The sequence below is a fragment of the Tigriopus californicus genome, chromosome 1 (genome assembly GCF_007210705.1).
Source record: "Tigriopus californicus strain San Diego chromosome 1, Tcal_SD_v2.1, whole genome shotgun sequence".
Classification (NCBI taxonomy): domain Eukaryota; kingdom Metazoa; phylum Arthropoda; class Copepoda; order Harpacticoida; family Harpacticidae; genus Tigriopus; species Tigriopus californicus.
In genome coordinates, this window is record NC_081440.1 from 1,444 (window position 1) to 26,559 (window position 25,116).

General features: G+C 40.9%; 2 protein-coding genes across 2 annotated transcripts; one reads left to right on the forward strand and one right to left on the reverse strand.

Moving 5' to 3' along the window:
* Positions 1-5,550: 5,550 nt before the first annotated feature.
* Positions 5,551-7,401, reverse strand: LOC131878253 (spermine synthase-like). Its single transcript, XM_059224180.1, has 5 exons — positions 6,893-7,401; positions 6,664-6,815; positions 6,384-6,574; positions 6,058-6,291; positions 5,551-5,959 (listed from the first exon to the last, which is right to left on the reverse strand). Exons 1-5 carry the CDS (start codon positions 7,384-7,386, stop codon positions 5,648-5,650), a joined length of 1,383 nt encoding a protein of 460 aa, XP_059080163.1. The 5' UTR covers positions 7,387-7,401; the 3' UTR covers positions 5,551-5,647.
* A 4,209-nt stretch (positions 7,402-11,610) lies between these two features.
* LOC131886678 (sodium channel protein Nach-like) lies at positions 11,611-24,868 on the forward strand. Its single transcript, XM_059235080.1, has 9 exons — positions 11,611-11,828; positions 21,947-22,156; positions 22,251-22,461; positions 22,535-22,674; positions 22,740-22,996; positions 23,061-23,338; positions 23,406-23,512; positions 23,575-24,185; positions 24,606-24,868. The coding sequence occupies exons 1-9, from the start codon at positions 11,647-11,649 to the stop codon at positions 24,767-24,769; spliced, it is 2,160 nt and encodes a 719-aa protein (XP_059091063.1). The 5' UTR covers positions 11,611-11,646; the 3' UTR covers positions 24,770-24,868.
* The last annotated feature ends 248 nt before the right edge of the window (positions 24,869-25,116 follow it).

The window sequence follows — 25,116 nt, forward strand, 5'->3', positions numbered from 1 at the left end:
TCGCAGATGAGGCCTCTAACCTAAAAGAAAGGTCGAGAAAAATTTACGAATTCCTGCTCTCAATGGTCGCATTCAGTACAAAGGGCCCCATGACATATTGTTTGAATTTGACTTTGGTTAGTATTTTGCCTATGTTTTTTGTTCCAAAAATTGGATTTCTCGATGGAACCACTAATTTCAATGTCTTGACAAGTCTGTATTCGCAGATGACCCTCAACCTAAAAAGAAAGGGTCGAGAAAAATTTACGAAACTTGCTGCATCAAGCTCGCATTCTGACAAAAGGCCCCATGACATATTGTTGTGAATTTGACTTTGGTTATATTTGCTGATATTTGTTCCAAAAATGGATTTCTCGAGGAACCACTAATTTCAATGTCTTGACAAGTCTGTATTCGCAGATGGGCCTCTAACCTAAAAAGAAAGGGTCGAGAAAAATTACGAAACTCAGCAACCATGCTCACCATTCAGTACAAAGGGCCCCATGACATATTTTCTCAATTTTGATTTTTGTTAGTATTTTCCTATGATTTGTTCCAAAATGGGATTTCTCGATGGAACCACTAATTTCAATGTCTTGACAAGTCTGTATTCGCAGATGAGGCTCTAACCTAAAAAAGAAAGGTCGAGAAAAATTTACGAAACTTGCTGCATCAATGCTCGCATTCAGTACAAAGGGCCCCATGACATATTGTTGGAATTTGACTTTGGTTAGTAATTTGCCTGATATTTTGTTCCAAAAATGGATTCTCGATGAACCACTAATTTCAATGTCTTGACAAGTCTGTTATCGCAGATGAGGTCTCAACCTAAAAAAAGGGTCGAGAAAAATTACGAAACTTCAGCAACCATGCTCGCATTCAGTACAAAAGGCCCCATGACATATTTTTCAATTTGACTTTGGTTAGTATTTTGCTTATGTTATTTTGTTCCAAAAATGGGATTTCTCGATGGAACCACTAATTTCAATGTCTTGACAAGTCTGTATTCGCAGATGAGGCTCTAACCTAAAAGAGAAGTCGAGAAAAATTACGAAACTTGCTGCATCAATGGTCGCATTCAGTACACAAAGCCCCATGACATAAGTCCCAATTTGACTTTGGTTAGTATTTTGCGGATGTTATTTGTTCCAAAGAGATTTTCCATGGAACCTAATTTCAATGTCTTCACAAGTCTGTATTCGCAGATGACGACTCTAACCTAAAAGGAAAGGGTCGAGAAAAATTTACGAAACTTGCTGCATCAATGCTCGCCATTCAGTACAAAGGGGCCCCATGACATATTTCCCAATTTGATTTTGGTTAGTATTTGCCTTATTGTTCCAAAAATGGGATTTCTCGATGGAAACACTAATTTCAATGTCTTACAAAGTCTGTATTCGCAGATGAGCCTCTAACCTAAAAAGAAAAGGGTCGAGAAAAAATTTACGAAACTTGCTGCATCAATGCTCGCATTCAGTACAAAGGCCCCATGACATATTGTTGAATTTTGACTTTGGTTAGTATTTGCTAATTATTTGTTCCAAAAATGGGATTTCTCGATGAAACCACTAATTTAATGTCTTGACAAGTCTGTATTCGCAGATGAGGCCTCTAACCTAAAAAGAAAGTTCGAGAAAATTTACAAAATTGTGCATCAATGCTCGCCACTCAGAACAGGGCCCCATGACAAAATTTTGACTTGTTAGTATTTTGCTGATGTTATTTGTTCCAAAAGGGGATTTCTCGATGGACCCGTAATTTCAATGTCTTGACAAGTCTGTATTCGCCGATGACGACTCTAACAAAAGAAAAGGGTCGAGAAAAATTACGAAACTTGCTGCATCAATGCTCGCATTCAGTACAAAGGGCCCCATGACATATTGTTGAATTTGACTTGTTATTTTGTATGTTATTGTTCCAAAAAGGATTTCCATGGAACCGTAATTTCAATGTCTACAAGTCTGTATTCGCAGATGTCGTCTAACCATAAGAAAAGGTCGGAAAATTTTCGAAACTTGCTGCATCAATGCTCGCATTCAGTACAAGGGCCCCATGACATATTTTGCCAATTTGACTTTGTTAGTATTTTGCCGATGGTATGTGTTCCAAAAACTGTGGCGTTTCAATTCTTGTATTCGCAGATGACCTCTAACCTAAAGGAAAGGGTCGAGAAAAAATTTACGAAAATTGCTGCATCAATTCGCATTCAGTACAAGGGCCCATGACATAACCCAATTGATTTGGTTAGTATTTTTGCGTTAGTTGTTCCAAAAATGGGATTTCTCGATGGAACCACTTAATTTCAATGTCTTGACAAGTCTGTATTCCAGATGAGGCTCTAACCTAAAAAAGAAAGGTCGAGAAAAATTTACGAAATTGCTGCATCAATGCTTCGCATTCAGTACAAAGGGCCCCATGACATATTGTTAATTTGAACTTTGTTAGTATTTGGCCATCTATTTGTTCCAAAATGGATTTCTCGATGTAGACACTAATTCAATTTCTTGACAAGTCTGTATTCGCCGAGAGCCTCTAAACATAAAAGAAAGGGTCGAGAAAAATTTACGGAACTTGCTGCATCAACGCTCGCATCAGTACAAAGGGCCCCATGACATATTTTCCCAATTTTTATTTTGTAGTATTTTGCCGATATTATTTGTGTCCAAAAATGGATTTCTCAGTGGAACACACTTAATTTCAATGTCTTGACAAGTCTGTATTCGCAGATGAGGCCTCTAACCTAAAAAAGAAAGGGTCGAGAAAATTTACGAAACTTGCTGCATCAATGCTCGCATTCAGTACAAAAGGCCCCATAACATATCTGATTTGACTTTGGTTAGTTAATTTTGCTGATATTATTTGTTCCAAAAATGGGATTTTTCAAGGACCACTAATTCAATGTCTTGACAAGTCTGTATTCGCAGATGAGCCTCTAACCTAAAAGGAAAGGTCGGGAAAAATTACGAACTTGCTGCATCAATGCCCCATTCAGTACAAAGGGGCCCATGACAATTGTTGAATTTGACTTGGTTAGTATTTTGCCTATTTATTTGTTCCAAAAATGGATTTTCAAAGAACACTAATTTCAATGTCTCGACAAGTCTGTATTCGCAGATGACGACTCTAACCTAAAAGAGAAAGGGTCGAGAAAAATTTACGAAACTTGCTGCATCAATGCTCATTCAGTAAAGGGCCCCATGACATATTCCCAATTTGTTTGTGTTAGTGATATTATTGCGCCTAATGTTATTTGATTCCAAAAAATGCGATTATACTACGAGGAACCACTAAATTAGTTGTGAAAGTCTTGAACAACAAGTCTGTATTCCCAGATGAGGCCTCTAACCTAAAAGGATCGGGTCGACAAAAATTTATGAAAATTGCTGGATCAATGCTCGCATTCAGTATAAAGGGCCCCATGACATATTTTCCCAATTTGATTTTGGTTAGTATTTTGCCGATGTTGTTTGTTCCAAAAATGGGATTTCTCGATGGAACCAGTAATTTCAATGTCTTGACAAGTCTCTATTCGCAGATGAGGCCTCTAACCTAAAAGGAAAGGGTCGAGAAAAATTTACGAAACTTGCTGCATCAATGCTCGCATTCAGTATAAAGGGCCCCATGACATATTTTCCCAATTTGATTTTGGTTAGTATTTTGCCGATGTTGTTTGTTCCAAAAATGGCATTTCTCGTTAGAACCAGTAATTTCAATGTCTTGACAAGTCTGTATTTGCAGATGAGGCCTCTAACCTAAAAGGAAAGGTTCGCGAAAATTTACGAAAATTGCTGCATCAATGCTCTCACTCAGAACAGAGGGCCCCATGACATAAAGTCCCATTTTGACTTTGGTTAGTATTTTGCGGATGTTATTTGTTCGAAAAAGGGGATTTTTCCATGGAATTGGTAATTTCAATGTCTTCACAAGTCTGTATTCGCAGATGACGACTCTAACCTAATAGAAAAGGGTCGAGAAAAATTTACGAAACTTGCTGCATCAATGCTCGCTTTCAGTATACAGGGCCCCATGACATAAAATCCCATTTTGACTTTTTCTATATTTTGCCGATGCTATTTGTTCCAAAAATGTTATTTCAATGTGAAACCAGTAACTGCAATGTCTTGACAAGTCTGTATTCGCAGATGAGGCTTGTAACCTAAAAGAAAGGTCGACAATAATTTACCAACTTTGCTAGATCATCGCTCGCATTCACTACACAAGACCCCATGACATATTTGGTCCCATTTTGACTTAGTTTAGTATTTGGCCGATATCATTTGTGTCCTTTGTACTGTATTGTATTTTGCCTATATTATTTGTTCCAAAAATGAGATTATTCGATGGAACCGTTAATTTAATGTCTTGCCAAGTCTGTATTTGCAGATGAGGCCTCTAACCTAAAAGACAAGGGTCGAGAAAATTTTACGAAATTTGCTGGATCGATGCTTGCATTAAGTACACTGGGCCCCATGACATAAGGTCCCATTTTGACTTTGGTTAGTTCTGAATGTGAGCATAGATCCAGAAAATTTGTAAATTTTTCTTGACCCTTTCTTTTTGGGTTAGAAGCCTCATCTCGCAATACAGATTTGCCAAGACATTGAAATTACTGGTTCCGTCGAGAAATCACATTTTTGGATTAAATATTATTGGCAAAATATAAACCAAAGTCAAAATGGGACCAAGTATGTCATGAGGCCTTTTGTTTTAATTGTGAGCATTGATCAAACAAAATTCGTAGACTTTTCTGAAAAGTCAGTATTTGAATAAAAGGTTATTCATTCGTCCTTTCTATCTCAATGATGGACCAAATGTTGGCTACGTGCTCTTTAAAAAGTTCAAAGAGTTGTACCAGCCTGTTAGCCAGAGTCGACCAAATTGTTCAAGAATGCTTGCTACCTCATCTAAATCACTTTCAGCAAGACCAATAGTAGGGAGTCACATAATATGTATTTGGAATGAGCTTGACTTGCCATTGCTGGTTTGGAAGCCTACACCCAGTGATATTTGTCAAAGTAGCCACAATTGTCATGTATTTGAAACCTTTTGAAGGGAGTAGTGTGATCCAAATGTGAAGCAATTTGAGCGTCTTTACACTGGGATGGAAAATCAAAACTGAATCCGTTTTGAGGATGCAAGTAGGACTAGTGCCGTGGCGATTTTTCGCGGTATGAGTCGATTTGTTTGACCACAAATTTAGTGCAGTAAAAGATTAAAGCCCTTTGCTAGACTTTTGCCAGACTTGCCCCACCACTAATCCTACGTGAATGGTCAAACCGGATTCAATGTTTGTTTTCCATCCTAGTGTAAAGCCGCCCTTAGTCTCAGGAAGCAATATTTCTAGATCTTGAGACAAAATTGTTCCGGGCTTGAATAATAGAAGATGATGGGTGCTTCTTGTGTCATTTACCGACGCAAAAGCTAGGATAATGGTTAGAAGACGTCGATTGGAGCATGGACAATGCACCACTGTTCGAAGGAAGTAATTGGTCTAATTGTATACTCGAAACATACTCATGGGAATTGGACAAGTCCATAGAAATTTCCTGTCCAGTCTCATGAGGCCAACCCTTTCAAAGAACATGCGAGACATGAGTTGCAAGCTGTGGATTAGATTGCTCTAGAAGCCCTCTAAATTATTCCAAAGCCAGAACCACATTCTCTTGTTTTATTTCTCATTCCTAATAATTTGATAGTAGGTCCATGTTTCATAGAACGAGTTCACGTAACGGGTGGTTTTGGTGAATGTGCACGAACCACCTGCCAGATTGGCGAGTACTTTCTCGTAAGCCTCCAAGGATTGAGGGACACAGATCCCGTTGCAATGCGTCAGATATTTCCCAGTGTTCGGCTTCAAGAGGTTCACACCCATATCCAGGATCATCTTCAAAAAGGCCCACACTGACTCGTCTCTCGGAGTGGTCGACACGGGTGTATCAGTGAGATCGCCGAAGATAAAGTCAAACTTTTTGGGGCCACTCTGGAAATTATAATCATGACGTGCATCATTATTGTTGACTGGCGATGGGCTCCTATTCCTGTGCATCTTGCCCATTAGATAGCTTAACAGATTCTTACTAAACATTCCTTCATGAAAGCAATAGCATCGCCAGCAATGATTTTGTGATTGGGGCCTTCCCAATTTGATCGGTCCAAGAATTTTCCACACACGTTAGGCATGAATTGGTTGCAGGCATCCATGACCATGGCGTCAATGTCCACCATTGTCACGAAGGATGGAGGGTTCTCCAACGCAAAAAGTTCCTGAATGAGAGCACCATCGCCTCCACCAAGTATCAGCACTTCTTTGCCCTACAAAATCATCCATGAAACAATATAATGTGCTTCAAACAAGCCAATCAATTTCCATTGTCATGACCAGTCAAGACAGGGTCTCTACTTACACTATAATCTTCATGAGGAAGGTTCATAAGCATATGTGTGTAAGTTTCCTTGTCAGACTCCGCATAATTTGCATATCCATCCAGAATAAGTAGTGGCCCAAAATCGAGGGTCTGCACAATTTGAACGAACTGATATGGAGACTGGTCACTGAACAAGACTTTTTCGTATTTGTACTCCATCAAGCGGTTGTCTATATCAATGGAATGATAAATGACATCCATCTTCATAAGTCTGACCTTTTACATTCGAAATAAGATGAAGCAAATGATCCTGAGTTACCCGATGATCTCAAATAGGGAGAGTCCTTCAACGTTCTCTTAATGGCGGGGAAGAAAGAGCCGGAGGTTTCCGGAAAGTTGGTAGTCAAAGATGTCTTCAAAGCCTCCTCTAGACTAAAGCCATCTTCGAGGATAATGCTTTCTTCAATCTCACTGCAGAAAAATGTTCACGTCAGATGAATGGACCTGTTGGAAATAATGACCGACACTTGTGGGTCCCAGATGCTTACCGAGGAAGCTCCACTGTGAGGGTGAGAAGAACATGCTGGTCCTTGGGCAGATGTTTGTTGTACAGTTTGATCCAAATTGACACATCGATTTCGTCGCCCTCGAGGCAAAAGCTTTTGGAAAAATCTTGTGGCCGATGCCGAACACTGATCTCGATCAGTTTTGATTTGAACACCTTCTGGAGCGGTTGAATCACTAATGCTCGTAATAGGTCATCGTCGAGATAACTATCCAAGCGATAATCTACCATGTAGGTCTGGATTTGGGTTGGCATTGTGTAACTGTCGAAACCACGTGATATTATTTCGTAAAAGAGTCCGATCTTCTCACCACTCATCGGCTGATAGAGATGAACTGATGAGAGAGAAGCGAGATTTTCCATACAATCGAAATGCCCTCCACGACTTGACCCTCGCCCCATCCTCCCCATCATCAGGCCGAAAAACGTGCTTGGAACGTCAGTAATCTCCATGCAAGCCTGAACGTCAAGAAACATCGTAGCCGTACAAACTCCTTCCCCAGAAGAAACTAATCTCTCCAAAACCGGTTGTTTGTGTAATCCACGTTTACATATGTATCCAGCCCCACTTGAGTATTCAGTACCATCGCTATGGGTGAGAGCTACGTGAGTTTAAAAGTGCTAAAGTTCCGTACTATTTGTATGTTTTAGCAACAAACAAATTCACAATAAGATGCAATCGTATTTTACTTGACCTGAGTAAAGAGATTGAAAGCTGCATGAGGGAAAAGTAAAAGAAAAATGAATTATAGATGGGCCAAGATTTACATCTCCTTCCTTTAGTAACTTAGTTTGGCTCGTTTGGATCAAAGTGTTATCTTGGACAAGTGTGGTGTCTTAATAATGAAAAGAATATAAGCCTAGTCAGTTATAATAAAGTTCTTACGCTAACTCTGCACCAGTCGATTGTCCAACCACAGTTTGAATGAGCCTCACCCATTTGGGCTTCAATGAGTTTAGGAGGTTTGCAAAAGGTCGAGCAGGTCCAGAGAAGTTTCACCAGGAACATAGAAGGTAAGAGAGAGCTCTCGTATTTGTACAACATTCATAAAAAGTACGAAAAGTACTTGATGCTGTTCAACAGCATTCATGAGCTTTGCCCCAACCTGGGTTTAGGGTCATTTGCAGTGACCGGAGAGGCTTAACAAGCGGTTTAAGAGTACCTTTAAGCCCTCGAGAATCCGGTCAAGTTGGAAGAATGAAGTCCACCTCTCTTCTTTCTCGGACTCCTTCATTGTTTAATTTGCTCCTCTCAAATATTCGTATGGAATATGTAGGAGCCAATCGTGTAGACGGAAACTTCACACTTGGAATACTCTTTGACCAAAATTCCTGATCAACCCAACATTCAAGGACTAGCCTGATCCGCCAACCCCGAATTATTGGTGAATCAGATTTCATATAAATATAAATTGAAGAAAAATGAATTACTTAATTGAATTGGTAGGAATTTCTTTCACTGCGGTGGTAAGGAAGTGGACAAGAAAATAAGATATCAGTACTTAATTGATCTTGCCAATAGAGGCCCAAAATATCTAGTGGTCAGTAGACCTCCAAAAAACGGTGCCTTTTTGCCAAAGTAGTTTTTAAAGCTGAGAAAAATGCGCAAAAGGAGGGAAAATGCAAAAAAGGTGTAGTAATGCAAAGTAATTGTTACAATGGGAAATTGTCATTTTTAGGCGTTTAGCCTCCTTCCTCCCTTTCTATCTGTTACGAAATCTAGCCCCACAACGATATATTCTAGTTTATACATTGAATTTCTTTGTTTTATGTTCAAGAAATTGACAGTTTTTCTTGCAATGTTTGACATTAGGACACGTTTTCAATTGACACAGATGTTATGGTATACTTTTGATTCTCTTCTACATCTTAGTGTTATAGCTTAGGGCGTTTATGTTCTCAAATTGATTTGGTTTTGGTTAGCGCCAACCCATGGTGGCAAGTATTGCTTGAGTCTCTCTTTTTTGTTAACTTTCCCAAACAGAAAACAGGAAGTTCAATTTCATATCCAAATTCGTTGTTAGACCAAATATTGTTTAAAGTTTCAGTCGTAACAATTCGACAAATCAAGACCTTTTAATCTAATCTTCCCACAGGTTAATTTTTTCCTGAAGGTGTAGTCATCAGTTTTGACAGAAGAAGGAGCAAACATATTTTTTTCTCTGTTAAAAACATTAATACACATATTCCATTGAATAGCACTGCAGTTTTTTCATCAATCATTGAAAAGTAGCGACAGTCATACCACTCTTATCAAAATTGAAGTGTTGATATCCTTATCACATCCTCAATTTTCAAAATTATTTGTTTTTTTACTTTAACTTTATAAAATTTCTCTATTGGATTACTGTACCTTGACATTCATAAAATATAAGTTTTGCGATTTTATAGCTTATTAGTTTCTACATTACACCTTATCCTTTGGCCAAAAATGCATTCACTATTTAAAGTAGGAACTGTACCCCGTCCTGGCATACCGTATGGCTGTTAAGTATGAGAATTTGGTTATTTTGCCATAAGTGAAGAATGGTAAGAGATATTGGGCTGACTTATATACCTTGGATAAAAAAGACTAAAGGCTACAGCAAATGTCTATACACTTTTGATGTGCTCGCCTTTATGGGCAATCATCGTCGAACTCAAAGATTTCCTTTTGAGTAATTTTGGATCACAAACTATGTCCTCGGGGTTGGAGGCCCTTGCAAGTCTCGGAGTTTTGACCACACATTCATGGGTCTTATGACAAGACCTGTCCTCAAGCATGGATCACATTGCAAAGTTCATTTGATTAAAGTCAGGGTTTGAATAGGGTCACATTTTTGTTCCAGAGGGGGGAAAGATTCCAAGCAAAACTCCCTTTTAGGCAGTGTGTGTGTATGTGTTGTATGTGTATGTGTGTATGTATATGTGTACATATGTGTGTGTATGTGTATGTGTGTATGCGTGTACAAATACACACATACACCCACACACATACGGTACTACAAAGATTTCGTCTTCATATTTTACAATGCAATTTGTAACAAGATAACGGGGTGCATCAAATTGTTGATCTTTTAGCCAACTCATTGCAAAATGATGATCGCATTTGCACAAATTATAAGTTTCTAGACTAACACTTGTTGATATAATGTTATTTCTGAAATGATTATATCACTAGTCAAAGGTTTTACAAGAAATTTTCATATTTTTTTTTGTAGTGTTTCAGCAAAAATGAGCGATAGTTTCATTTGAATTTGACGTGTCAGATATTGGCTGGATGAAGTCGTTTATTTTGACAACATTACAAGGGAGAGAAAGAGCATCTCGTTTGGTGCCTGAACTGGGTTTCAATTCCTTAGAATGAGTGCACAACAGCGAAAACGCCAACGCGTCCGCAATCTCTTGGGCGCCCAAGTGCCACATTCTAAAATCAGAGGTATTGTCTGTCGGGATCAGTTTGGCCGCCATTGGCCGCATCAAGAATGCCAAGGAGGCCGGTTTAGGTTCGGAGAGGACTCTTGGAAGTGGTGGCCACAACAAGAAACGAGATGAAACCTTCATTGACGCACAGAAGACCAAAGTGATGGCCGACCACACCAAGAGCATGAAGAAGCTCAGTTACGAGCTCAAGGTCTCCAAACCCACCATCTACCGCGCCGTTTACCTTGATCTTGGCCTGAAATCGTTTGTTCTTGTTCCAAGCCACCTTTTGACCGATGCCATAAAGATTAAACGCCGAAAAAGATGCCAGAATTTTCTCAATTTTCTCAGGCACTGTGGCTCCACCGTCAAAATGTTCAGTGATAAGAAGATTTTCACCGTGGACCAGGTTTACAACCGGAGGAATGATAGGTGGATCGGAGGGACAAAAGACGATGTCCAAGGTGTCTTTTGAACAAAGCATATGGCTCAGGTAATGGTTTTAGGGGTGCTGAGAGCTGATGGGAAGAAGATGCCACCTTACTTTTTCCAAGAGGGTGAGACCATTAGCACTGACACCTACTATCGGGTGTTGAGATTCACTATTCTGCCTTGGATCAGAGCCAATTACCCCGAGGGAAACTACGTGTGGCAGCAGGATGGTGCACCTGCGGTCAAGATACAAAAGTTCTGCATCGACCAAATAGTCAACTTGACTCTTTTGTGTGGGGGCCCATTGACAGTAAGACCAATGCCACTCCTTACCCGAACAAGGTCTCGCTCAAGACCGCAATCATCAAGGAGTGTGCAGCCTACCCCGAGGAGGGTATCAGGGCCGCCTGTGCCTCTTTTCGCCCCCGTATCGAGGCCATCATCAAAGCCAATGGTAGCCACATCAAGTGAATGGCTTCCAAATAAGTGAAATTACGTTTCACAATTTTCTTGTTGAAATACACTGAGCCGTTCAAAAGTTATTGAAGAATTTGTTGAATCCATGCCTAATCGCTCATTTTTTTGCTGAAACACCCTGTATGTGCCAGGAATTCAAAAGAAAGTGGGCATTAGTTCCGCTATTTATGATCCATTCTCAAGCGTTTCCTTCGCATTCGTTTCCTAATAACCAATTAGGAATGCTCACCGAACAACAAATTATTCTTAAACCCCTAAAAGTTATGGATTAGGCTTAAGTGTAACACGTGTGTGTCACGCACACTTGTTCGCTAGGTCATTCTGTATAAATTCGTGGGTTTGGTATGGAATTGCAAAGCTAGTGTTATCAAGATACTCCGTTCAACCACACGTACAAAACTAAATTAGTTTTCCTCGGATTGAATTATGGTGGTTTCTATATTGAAAAGTAAGAAACTTATTCGACCTCAGCCCACATTTAGGTTGGTGGCCGAGGACAAAGATGAAGTGGCATCACCGCTGCGTAATCAGGTCAACGAATATGCAAAATCAACCTCTATTCATGGTATCAAATACATCGGAGAAAGAGGACGCTCAACATTAGAGAGGTAAAATTAACAACTCCAAAATCTATTACACTAATGACCATTTCAATCTCTGTATTGGAATTGACCTGGTGGGAAGGTAGATTTCGGTGGTCATTTCCGAAAGTCATGACTCGAAATTTGTCTCCGATTACATGTATGTTGTTCTCAGGCACATATTGGTATATTTGGCTGCTGTACCGTACATCCTCTCCGATTACATGTATGTTGTTCTCAGGCACATATTGGTATATTTGGCCAAGATTTGCTTGCAGCTCCACAATGTTTTTTTGTCGTTCCGACCAGATACTGATTTTCTCTTACATGGACCGGTTTTCAGCGGGATAAAGTTGCCTCTCCGGCACGCAGAGGAAACCAAACGCCACCATTAGAAATCTTATTAAAATAATAAAAAGGCTCGAGGAAAGGGGAAGAGGGGGCGAAATTAAAAACAGAATAGATCCGAGGATTGCTGATTGGAGCAAGCCTGACACGACGTTTAAAGACTTGCTTAGAGTAACTTCAACCTCTGCTCTTTGCGTCTTGCCCTGTAACTTTCTTATCCATTCGAACTGATTGCCTCTGGCTCCAATGTCATTAATTCTTTCAGCAATAGACCCTGGTCGGCCTTTTCAAATGCCGTGGGAAAAAATAAACACCCAACGTCAACACATTCATTGCGTTAAGCTCCCTTACTCAGTTGTCAAGGCATTGTGAAAACAAGATCATTGTGGTAAAATTTGCCCTAAAGCTGTGTAGACATGGAAATATAATCTTCTTGACGTCAGTATTTTCTGCTGATTTGTCTTTGACTGTATTTTCCAAGACTTTGGAGACTTAGAAATGAGGGGAATCAGTCAATATAATATTAGCCATCATAAAAAAATGTCATCGGCTTTGAATAATGGACTATGTGGGCAAAATTGCAAGGCTCTGAAAGTTATGATTGATACAAGGCGCATTGCTTGAAGGAAGAAGATACTAAGGCTAGCAAATTCGAAGATATACCCAAGAATGAACAATTGGGCGGTTTTAAGGCCACCTCGGCGTCATGTTTGGTAATACAAAAATCCTCAAGCATCAAGGGTTCTTGTCAAATGACTCATGAATTTAGACTCCGACATAGAATGTTGTTCGTATGTCGAGTAAAAACGTGAGAGGGTTGCAATTACCGGTTTTCCGCCCCATTGCCTGGGATTAACTTCTTTGCACATCCGAAAGGTGCCAACGTTTCCAATATCTATCTGCTCGTCGTAAATTGCTATCCACAAATGGTTGCCGATTCTTTAAGATAAGATTCATGAGCAATGTTGCTTCGTCCAAAGAGCTTTGCATTAAGCTTGACAATTCATTTCTGAAGTTGTTTATTGGTAAGAGGCTTTTTAGTGGTTTTCACATTTTCTACCACTTTGCATTCGTTCCATAATTTGCCACTTTCAGTTGAGTGCTCATCATAATGCAATCAATAACCTGATATTCGTCTTCATTATTGGACCCTATTTACTTTGATTTGGCCTATTTTCAATCTACGAATAAACTTCATTCGCTTTTGATAGACCTTTTTCCTTTGGTTGGAAGCAATTTGATTCCTTGTGTGTCCCATTCAGGTACATTCAAAGAGCCGCAGATTTCTTCAGATATCTCGGTTGTCCGCTGAATAGCTTCGTTAAAATTGAATTCGCATCCCACAATAGAAATCAAGCCAGGCTCAGATAAGTCGTCTATTCGACTTCTTTTTCGAAAATTCGAAATCTGCTAGCATCGAATAACCGAAAACCGATAGATTTCCCACCTCAAAATTTGGAATCTGGAATAAATGTAAATATTGATAAGTGATTCCACGGACACTTTCAATGTCCGGAGAAAGTCCCTCTAACTCGTCTTCAATTTGTTCAAACACATATATCTAATGATAACATTCTAGCACTAGTATGTATGGATGTGTATTTATTTCGGGCTGTTGTGATAGGAATAAAATATACGTATATGTTGAAATCACAACACCCAGCAACCCCTTAAGCCAACGGCTTGTTTTTAAAGGGTTTTTAGGCGAAATATTGGTGGTACTAAAATTGTCAGTGATAAATGAGATGGCAAAAATAAGACAATTTATGAAAGTCTGGAGGTTCTAAAATGATTAAGTTCTTGGAGCCGAATGGGTGAATTGAAAATGACTGACCTTCCCGACCAGCGCGTGTTGTATTTTCCAAAGGTGTCTGGCGGAGTCAAGACATATTGGATTGGCAGGAAAACAGTTTTTTTTATTTTGCAAATACTGGGATGTGAGGCAGTAATTGATTTCGACAAACGAGAGACGAGAGGCACACTGTTTTACAGAGTCTTGACAAGATATTGTTAAGTTTTTTTTTTCGGATTTTCGGATTGTCCACCGATACAGGGGATGGAATCCCCGGTAAGAAATTGAAAACAAAGAACGATTGGCCCATGAGATAGTGGACAAAGTCAAGCACGGTAAAATATCTGATCTTGCAATGAATTAGAATTGGCAGATCGAGCTAGTCCTTGAACATATGGCTGGTCTGGAATGGTGTTTCGTATGGACATTGAAGTCATTCCATGTTTTTGCAAATTTGAAAAGCGGCAGGTTTTGAATCTATTTCAATTTAGTAAGAGGCAAGATAAAATAGATATCACCTCCCCTGCGAGTTTTAAAATTATAGCTACGTGATTTAGAACTCATTTTACTGATTTTGAGAAACAGGTATTTAAGTGGGCTAATTTTGGCACGATCTTAGAGTTTTAAAATTGAGAGACTTTTAAATATTCCACTCGTGGGTGCTTTTAGCTTTGCCCCTGTTATCCAGCGCAGAGCGCTCTTTTGGATTATAGTTAGGCTAAGTATTGCAGATGAATGTGAGAAAAATTCCAGGCCGTATTCCATCTTACTTCTGACAAGAGCATCATACATTGATTTGCGTACTATCAGCGGTAAGGATTTCTTTGCCAGAAAGAAGGTGAATAGTGTTTTCNATCGTCTACAAATAAGCCTAAAAATTTTACAGACTTTTCTGGGCGGTTCCACCCAACTTGCTCTATCTGGAAGTTGCTTACCATAATGTCGAGATCATAAAATACATTGCTTGGGGAAAATAAAATCACTTTCGTTTTGTTTAAGTTTAAAGCTAGTCGATTAGTTTGAAACCACTCGGTTAGGTCTTCAAGCCACTGACTAGTTTCGCGTTTTAAGGAAGGGAGGTCATTGCTATAATGGTGGAGTGTCGTATCGTCGGCAAACATTGTTATGTCATAATGAGTTGCCCATGGGAGGTCGTTTACATAAATTAGAAGTAGTAATTGGCCCAGGATGCTGCCTTGGGGCATTCCACAGGTCATCTTGAAAGGTTCAGATACTTTTCCATCTATTATTACTTTTTGTGTTCGATCATCGAGATAATTATTAACCCAATTTACACCATTAGAGCTATATCCATATTTTGTCATTTTGACTAGTAATATTTTGGGGTTAACAGAGTCAAATCCTTTTTTAAGATCAATGAACACGCCGACAGAATACTTAAAACTAGATTTGTTTGAGATATTTTGTAAAAAAATATGAATAGCATCGCAGGTAGAATGCTTCGGCCTGAATCCAAACTGAGCGTTGGTCAAGTGGGATTCATTAAAAAGGGAAAATAATTGGTAGTATACTACTCTTTCTAGAACTTTGGATAGTGACGAGAGAATGCTAATGGGACGATAATTGGACATACGGTTAGGGTCACCTCCTTTAAAAAGTGGTACCACTTTTGCTGACTTCCAGTTTTTAGGGATGAAGCCAGAGATTGATGACAGATCTCAGCCAGATCTGATGCATCTGTATGGAGAGAGAGGTACGTCCCAGCTTTAGGGTGCACCAGCAACGTTGCATTGGCCAAAGTGTCCTTGGTGACATGGAACGCCCTTTCCATTTCAGGGGACCAACTCAAAAGGGTGGTCTTGGACACTCCCGCGAGGGCACAATGCAATGGGCGCATGATAGCGGCGGCCAAATGAAAGAAACGATGATAAAGATTGACCATGCCGATGAATTCCTGTAGACCTTTCACACTAGTCGGCCGGGGAAAATCTTGAATGGCGCGCACTCTGTGAGGTAGTGGCGCCACGCCCACAGTGTCCACGTGATGGCCCAAGAATTCGATGGTACTTGCGCCAAAGACGCACTTGGATGAGTTAACTACCAAACCATGGTTTGTTAAGCATTGGAACATCCTTGAAATGCTCGTCGATTGAAGAGCTTGCGATTAAAATATCATCCAAGTAAACAAATGTGCAAGTGAGAGACGCAAAGGGCATGTCCATTAAACGCTGAAAAGCTTGGGCGGCATTTTTTAACCCAAATGGCATCCGAAGGAACTCATAAAGCCCAAACGGTGTAATAACGGCCGTTTTGGGGATGTCTTCCGGTTCAACAGGGATCTGGTGATATCCTCGAATAAGGTTAATTTTCGAAAAAACTTTTTTCCGTACAAATGAGCTGCAAAATCTTGAATTTGTGGGATGGGATATCGGCCATGAATTGTCACGTCATTGAGACGACGGTAGTCACCACATATTCTAGGGCTTCCGTCATGCTTTTCCACGACATGTAAGTGATTGGACCATGGACTCTGGGATCTACAGATTACCCCCATGTCCTCCATTCAATTGAACTCTGCACGAGCAATAGGGAGATTTTCCGGTGATAGCCGGCGAACTTGCGCCCAAAGAGGGGGCCCGGTTGTTGTAATGTGACGAGTTACTCCATGCTTCACCGAAGCACTGGAGATGTTGGGGACTGTGATAGAAGGGAATTTGGCTAACAGGCGAACATATTCACTGTCGGAAGCGGCAAGAGAACCCAAACATGGGGCCCAAACTGTTTATCCGAAGTCGTGGCGGGCAATACGCTCACCTCTGCTCCAGTATCAATCAGGAAACGGCGTCCAGACTGACGGTCTTGAACAAAAAAGAGGCTGTTGAGCGACACGCCGCCTGCGTGTGCCCTTACTAGCGGACGGCTGGAAAGTTTCCCCGCCACCACGGGCAGAGATTCAGAGATGGTATTGGTGGCTGGCTGTTTCCTAGGCATAGAGGAAAAATGGCGACAATAAGGTTTACAATAACGGACCTTGTCCCCAAATTTGTTGTGGTAGTAACAAACGTTTTTGTCACGGGCTGGGAAACGGGGGGTGGGCTAATCGGATGGCGTTGGCCGTAGTAGGGCCACGGGCTTGCCAGAGCTGATCAGCTTCTTTAGCGAGTTTGCGAAGCCCAGTTGTACCTGAATGTACCAAGGTGGACCAAATGTCCTCTGGAATGCGCTCCTAGAATATGCGCTGGAACAAAAAACCCGGGTCATGATCGCCCAAGAGGGCAAGCGGGGGGAATCACCCAAAGCCGGCATGTGTAAAATAACCCCAGCTCGTTTGAAATCTGACAAGCCATATGTGTCCAAATGCCTTTCCTTCAAAACTTCGTACTTGTGTGAGGTTGAGGGGTTTTCCAAAAGGTCCAAAATGCGGCTTGCAGACTCCAGGTCAAAAGCTGAGACGACGTAATAAAATCGGTCAGTAGCGCTCCGGAAGGAAAATTGCGCCTCCGCTTGGGCAAACCAAACTCGCGGCTGATGGCTCCAAAATTCGGGCAATTTTAAACTCACAGCCTGAACCGTTGGTTCGGGAATATTCACGTCCACATCGTGTTCATTTGTTGAAGAAATCGTCCTCAAGCGTTTGGGGTCACAAATGTGGCAGGTGCACAACCATACACCAAACACGAGATTTCTTTATGAACTTGATTTCGAGTTAACGTGCTACTAGTCTTAGTTCTAGTACCCATGTGGGTTTTTCTTCGCCCGCAGCTGCCTCCTTCCGTTTCCCCGTGAGCCTTCGATCCAGGGCTCCCACAATGTCAAGGCTAAGTAAAATGCCGCCTCACAAAGTTTAAGGCTCACTTCCCCTTCACCAAGCACAACTTCATAAAAATTGTACGTCTACTTCATGACTACCTTGCCAAACCAGACAATCGTAGATGCCCGCATTCTCCTTGTCAGAGGGTGGCATTGACTCTTTCGTTTTATATCAGCGACTCTTTCCTGCGTGTTGTTGGCGTCTTCGGTGGAGTCAAGAAGACATGCGCCCTCAACGTAGTACAAAAAGTGACCGGAGTTCTCTGTACCAAGTCAAGGGATTTCATAGCCATGCCCTCCCCAATGAAAATGAGGGAATCGGCGGAAAAACTTAGAGATCGCTATAAGATCCCTTTAGTTACTTTTGATGTTGACGGGACTCACATAAGGCTTGACCACGCACCCAATCGTAATGAACTGCCCAATGGCGTCCCTACTCAAGACTTTTTGGTGCAGAAAACAGTTTTATTCTGTCAATGTCCACTTGATTGGAGATGGGTTCTTTCTGCTTCGAGACTTTGAAGTCAAATGGGTTGGAAGTACGCATGATTCTTGGATGTGGAGAAATTCCCTTGCTAAGATTATGTTAGAACAACAGACCGAGTGTCTTATCACTGGCGATTCTGCTTATCCCATCAGTCCAGTTCTTATTAAGCCAATTAAGGAAACACCCACAAATCAGCACAGCCGATTTAATCAACACTTATGCGGGTTACAAACTGCCTGTACCGAAAATATAATTGGGGTTTGGAAAAGGTGATTCCACTGTCTGAAAATGGGTTTAAGGACCAAACTTGAGAAGTCCCTGAAGATCATCTGGGCCACAGGAATGTTACACAACCTCTCAATAGTGTTTAACGACCCAATACCGGAAGGTGTTATGGATGAGCCTGAGCAAGAAGAACGACCGCACATTGAAGCCAATGATATTAATGGAGAACGGTAGCAGAAGTCGTTAGAAAGATTCAGGGAGCTGCTCGACGAACACGACTCTTTCAAATATTTGGGACCACCATCAATTGAGATGTAACGAGACAGTTCTAATCATCATTGTTCCATAACTCTGATCAAATTATCTAATGCAAATCTACAATCATTAAGTAATTTTCAAATCTTCATTTAGGTTTCACCGACAATCTTGCCGTGCCTTTTCGTCTTTTGCCCATTCATGTGCTTCTACTTTTCTACTTGCTCTTTCTCTTGCCCATTCATATTCTTCTTCTTCCCTAATCTTTTTCTCTTAACCCAATTGTGTTCTTCTTCCTCTCATTCCATTTTCTTTCTTTTCCTTTCGTTTTCTTCTTTTGCAAACGCAACAGCTTGCTCTTCTCTTGCTTTTCATAGTTCGTTGTATTCGAGAGTCTTTTTAAGTTCAAGGATTCTCAACACCTGCTCGTTTTCTAGTATTGTATTCGTTGAGTCAAGGGGACCACCTTCTCAGCTCACAAAAATGTCTGGCAAGCATGATTTGGGGCTCTTTTGGACCCAAAAGATTACAAGATTGCCTATAAAAACCACCTATACATCTTTTGCAAGATGAGGGAGTTATTGAAAATTTACGCTTCTGACTAGATGGCCGGCCACAAAACCTGTGTGCTATTAAAGAATGTAGCAAAACAATGTTGAATATCCCGTACTTTTTGTAGAATTCCTTACAGAAGTTCCGTTTTCGGACAAATAAACAATATTTCTCAAAAACTTTACATCAAACAAAGACACCGGTCTTTAGTGTCGTGGTCTCATGAATTATTTACTGCCTACATCAGATTTATATCAAGGTGACTAGAATAATAGGTATGGGCATGAAATCACACCACCTGGGTCAAGTATTGACCCAAGGTGCTTGAGGATGACTCTGTTTATTCCGATAAGTACGTTGCTTTGAATACATGACTGGACAACCCTTGGATGAGCACGATCATGGGCACAATCTATCCCATGTTCCCTTTGGGGAGGGTTAGGGTCATGGTCTAACTCCTGGTCACGGCCCAACCTCCATCCAAGGCATCCGACAGCCAGCCTCCATGCAAGGCATCCGTCCTCAACACAAGCGAGGATCAAATGGGGACGATGAGCATGCTTTCGACTTGAATTCAATTGTGGTATGGGCCCCGTCAAATGGGATGCAGTGCTGGCAGGTGACAGGCTAAAAACGCCAGATGACCCCTCAACAGCGCCAATTGAAGACATTCACCGCCAAATATATTTTTTAAAAACGCCAGAAAACCGCAAGATACTCTCTCTCTTAGTATTCTAGGGCACCTCAATGTACATTCATATGTTTTTCTGCATGAATTGAATTTACTGGCCTTCCATTAACCATTTGTGTCAAACACAGAACTTTCTTTCACCACGGACTATTATATCCAGATATTTTAAGATTGTGGAGCGCAAATTAGCAGCGTTGCAGATATTTTGCCCTGCTCTTTGGATTTCACAATGAAACTACTTTGAAATATTGCATCTCATAAAGCAAAACTATGTATGGTTCATAGTTTTTAGTGAATGTAGAGTGTATTATCCTGGTGCTGAGCATGTTGCTCATGCTCATATGAATCCATTCTAGTCATGTGTATAAAGCAACGCTAGTCAGAGTGACAGTGAGTGACGTGATATCTGCCGAAAATTATAGCCCACCTTCAAACATCTTAGAATCTATGGCAGAAAAAGTTTTTCAACTCTGAAAGCTTTCATAGTGGCCCTGCATTTTTGTCTACGGTTTGGTGTTTCGAAAGAGGGGGAACAGGATGGGGACATTTTGGTAATGCTGAAACAAGTGAAAAATTGTGTTTATTTGGCCATACCTTGATTTCAGTGAAAAATGTTTTGTCCAAAATTGTGCCACATCTGATGCATTTATTGGGAAAACAGCCGTGAGCACAGTGATTGCCTCTGAAGTTGAAAACACCAACTTGAAAAGCATGTTTCACAATTCAAACGCGTCAATTTGTGCACAAAAGTGTGCAGTACATTAATTAATTGCTCTGAAGTATGAAACTGAAAGTGCGATGAGATATAATTGCCGACGCACAACTTGCATACTTGCAAAGCATCCTCAAAGCTGAGGAAAAATATGCCAATTTCCTTGATACATGGGTCAAAAAACGTCTGAAGTCAGTCAAAACGCCAGTAACCCTCCAAATCAGCCTATCCGTCAATGTTGAAAATTTCCCCGCCGCACAAAGTTCAAAAACGCCAGAAAACGGCCAGATTCATCTTCCCCGCCAAAAGAAAAATTTCCCCGCCAGACGGAATCTAAAAACGCCAGAAGTAGCAAAACCTGGCGGGTTAAACCGCCATCTGGCAGCACTGATGGGATGGAGCTGAACGCTCTCAAGAGCTCGTTTATGAGATTTGAAAACACGGGGTACTCCCAAAATTTTGGATGTCTTTTTAACAGGGTGGACCTCTTTTGAGGTCTCTAGTTGGGAAATCTCTTAATTATGATTAGTACCAAGAAAAAGTTCCGTGAGTAACGCTCAGAGGTGCGGAGCAAAGGAAAGAAATACTTGGTCAGTTCAAGGTCACCTTGATCTCATGGTCTCGACAAACGAAACTAGGAGTTCGGATCGGTGCCTCCTCAATCACGAAAATTCCACTCGGCGGTGCAAACGTCATTTCCCATCAAATCTAATTATTTAGCGCTCACCTCAAGTGTGTCTAGTGCTAGTGAAAATACTTTGCAGAACAACGTTTTGAACACACTTTCATTTCCATCTAGTTTATTTCTCCTACTTTCTCTTTCGTGCAATGGCAAAATTTCTGGCTGCTCATATCAAATAGAACCGGGGTTTACCCTTTACAAATCATGTTTTAGAAGTTCAAGTGCAGCTTGCAAGTGCAAATTTTATGAAGTCATGTTCTCACCCCTAATTTAGCTAAAAGGAACATTTTCTAAGAATAGCCGGACCAGTCTTGGAAATAGGGGAAAAGGACGGACTAGGGGTCTTCCTATCGGTATTTTACATAGGCAATCTATCTTTTAATATGTGGCTGGCTGCTCTGGGCGAAAAAAAGTTCCCATTTCTGGCCTGAGCGTCCCACTCGCAACACAAGTAAACTACGTATTAGCGGGCTAAATAATCTTTGCGAGGAACATAATGTGATCCCAAGTGGTGTAAAATGAAGGAGTACATGGGCGCAAGCAGCTTACCTAACAATTGCCTTTCATGACCCGTCTTGAACTGAAATCATTTACTCAAAATATAACCGAGTTCCTTCGATTCTGACGTAGACTCCTGTGGATATTTCTGTGCGTGGGAAGTGCACTCCTGGGAGCATGGTTAATAAGGCCAATTTTCAACAAATGGCAGAATAACCCTACAATTACCACAGTAGAGAGCACGAATTATCCCGTGTGGAACATATATTTTCCCGCTGTTACCATTTGCTCCAACAACAAGGTCACCAGATCGAGATTTAACCAGGCCATAAAGAAGAAACCGTGAGTAAATCATGCTTCTAATATCAAATCATATCATATGGCACATCAAAAAAAGTCAAATTAAACAGCATGCTAACTCGTTCATTAATTTCAGTTGGATAGATTTGACTAATCACACATTATTCAACCAAAATCGAAGCTTGGAGCCTGAAGAAGTGGAAAAAAGCATTTTCGAATCCGTTGTGAATGTTTTGACCAGAATCGTTCATTTGGATGGTGAATTAGGTATATTAGACAACCAGACTGAAAAAGAGCAGTTCATCTACAAACACCTCAAAAATGAGGTTCCTAAGTTATTAAAGCAGGTGCGACAGTTGTTTAATTGATCGGTTTTGCATTTGATATTTTGCCACTAATACGGTTTTGATTGTTTTCCAGACAATGCAATCTTGCCGCTCTTTGGCAATCCTTTGTATTTGGCAGGGCCAAATTACAAATTGTTCGGATCTGTTCGACATCCGGCAAACTGATGCTGGCTATTGTTGCTCCTTCAATACCATAAACGTGAATGAGCAATTGTAAGTTGTTTGATCAAATTCGAGATATTGACCAAAAAACTCATCGTTTTTCAATTTTACTATAGAGCGGATTCGAATGACTTGAATTTTGAAAGTGAGGAGCTTTTTGGACATGGTAATGACGATGGCGACGGGGACGGCGAGTGGGAGGATGACGATGACGATTGGGAGGATGACGATGACGATTGGGAGGATAACGATGACGATTGGGAGGATGACGATGACGATTGGAAGGATGACGATTATGATTACTATTACTATCACGAGGATGAATTTTCTGGGAATGATTCAGAAATCGAAAATGGCAAAGGGGCGTCAACAGGTAGGTAACACTAACCTCAATGCAAGTTCTCAACCCAATCCGAGTCAAAGTCATCTTGGAACAGATGGTGTTGGGCCAATCACAGTTACCACTGAAGGAGTCGATCAAGAAGATTCTGAAGTAGCGATGGACTCGGATCAATTGGATTCGAATGATCCCCCCGTGACGGGCCGTATAAAACGATCTACCCCATCAAAAATCAATTCGTTAACCAAGCCAAAGAAAGCGGCCAAGAAACTTCGTCGGTCAAATAGTGCGAGCACTTTGACGGGGCTGAGTGTGGTTCTAAATCCCAAGGCGAGACAGTATTTTATCAGCAAAGATAATTTCATCGGTTATCGGGTTCGGCTGTGGGAACTTTTATTGACATTTAGAACAAAAAAATTAAATAAACACTTTGTTTTCTTAGGTCTTGGTTCATAGCCCTTACAGTTTTGCCGAAGTTGCGGGGAAAGGATTTGCCGTGGGTCAAAACCGTGAAGTATTCATTGGAGTTGGAGCGCAGTTAACTGAAAGGTAATTAAAGCCGTCATTTTTTTTTCAATCATAGCCTAAAAGGCATTGGTTTCATTGCACAGTACATCTAAGGTCCGGCAAATGAGCATTCAGAAACGGCAATGTATCCAACACGACGAGAGTCTGGAGGGAACTGGCATCAAGATTGAGACCTTTTCCAACTATAGTCGTCCATCTTGTCTTCTGGAGTGTCGGGCCAAGATCTTGTACAAGAACTGCCGTTGCCTGCCTTATTATTTTCCCAACTTTGCCAAAGCCTGGAAGAGAAACACGGATTGCGATCTCCAGGGTCTTCAGTGCATTGCCAACAGCTCGGCCACCTTGAGCGCGTTGAGTGTGGACGCCAATTTCCAAGCCAAAGACGATTTACTTGAAGGAGCCAATTGCTACTGTCCTATCGATTGTACTGAGACCGTCTATAATCAGGAAATGTCTCACGCAAAATTAATGGACTCATCACGAGTGCACAAACTAGTCTTAGAGGAGTATTCTGTGGCAAAGAAACTAAAGAAACTAACTTCAAACGCTACTTTCAGTCTGAAAAAGAGGCAGGTCTTTGGAGAGCGGTTGGAAAAAATGCTCGAGGACATCACACTTGTACATATTTATTTCAAAGAGCTCGGAATCGTGAAGTACAGCCGCGACCAGTTATATAGCGTCATGGACGTCATAGGTTTGTTGTAAAGGCTCTTTAAGATGGTTTACGTCAATCCATAACACTGCAATTGAATAAAAAACTTAGTAACTGCCTTCCTACAGTAAGTCAAGTATAACCGGATTCAGTGTTTGCCTTACAATTTTGGTCACAGTAGACACTAAAAAAATATTTCTAAACACGGCAGGCCAACAAACAAGCTTGCAGAAATTTAGACTTGGAACGAAAGAAAAAATGGACCTTTTCGAACCATTTAAAAACGCCACTTGAGACGGTCTTAGAACTATTAGTTCGATCCGAAACAAGCAGATTTGGCAAAAAGGCTTTACACGATAAAAAATGTCAGAAGACCGTGGTTAAAATTTCATTCGTTGACAAATAATGATACGCACTAAGAACATGAATGGCTTCTCCAATATCACTTCTCTAACCTTTTAGCTGCCTTTGGTGGAATTGTGGGCCTTTGCATGGGCTTCAGTCTTCTGAGTGGAGCAGAACTCATATACTTCTTTACATTGCGAATGTTTGTGGACCGTCAAAAAAACATTGCAAGAAGCAAAAACCGTGGTAGACCCAGCCGAAACAATGTTCAGACTGAATAAGATGAGCAAACCCCAACGCTGTACTATTTTTCATTTGAAGATTATCCTAACAGGTACTTTTAGAGCCATCTAATAAAGAAGATTTTGTGTAACGTTCCACTGTTTTCCTCGTTTCTTGCTTGCGTAATCTGGAAAAAACAGTCCCCTCGAGCCTGCATTTCTTCGAAGTTCTGCAGTTCTGGAAGACATTGTCTGGAGCAAATTGTCCGAAGTGGTTGGCAAAACCGAAAAAGGAACTCAGTTCCGTGAGGCTTGTTGGAGGAGAACATTTTCAAATTGCTCCGACTTTTTTAGGTCGGACTTGATACCATCAATGCAACGTATAAATGCAACAAATTTTACTGATT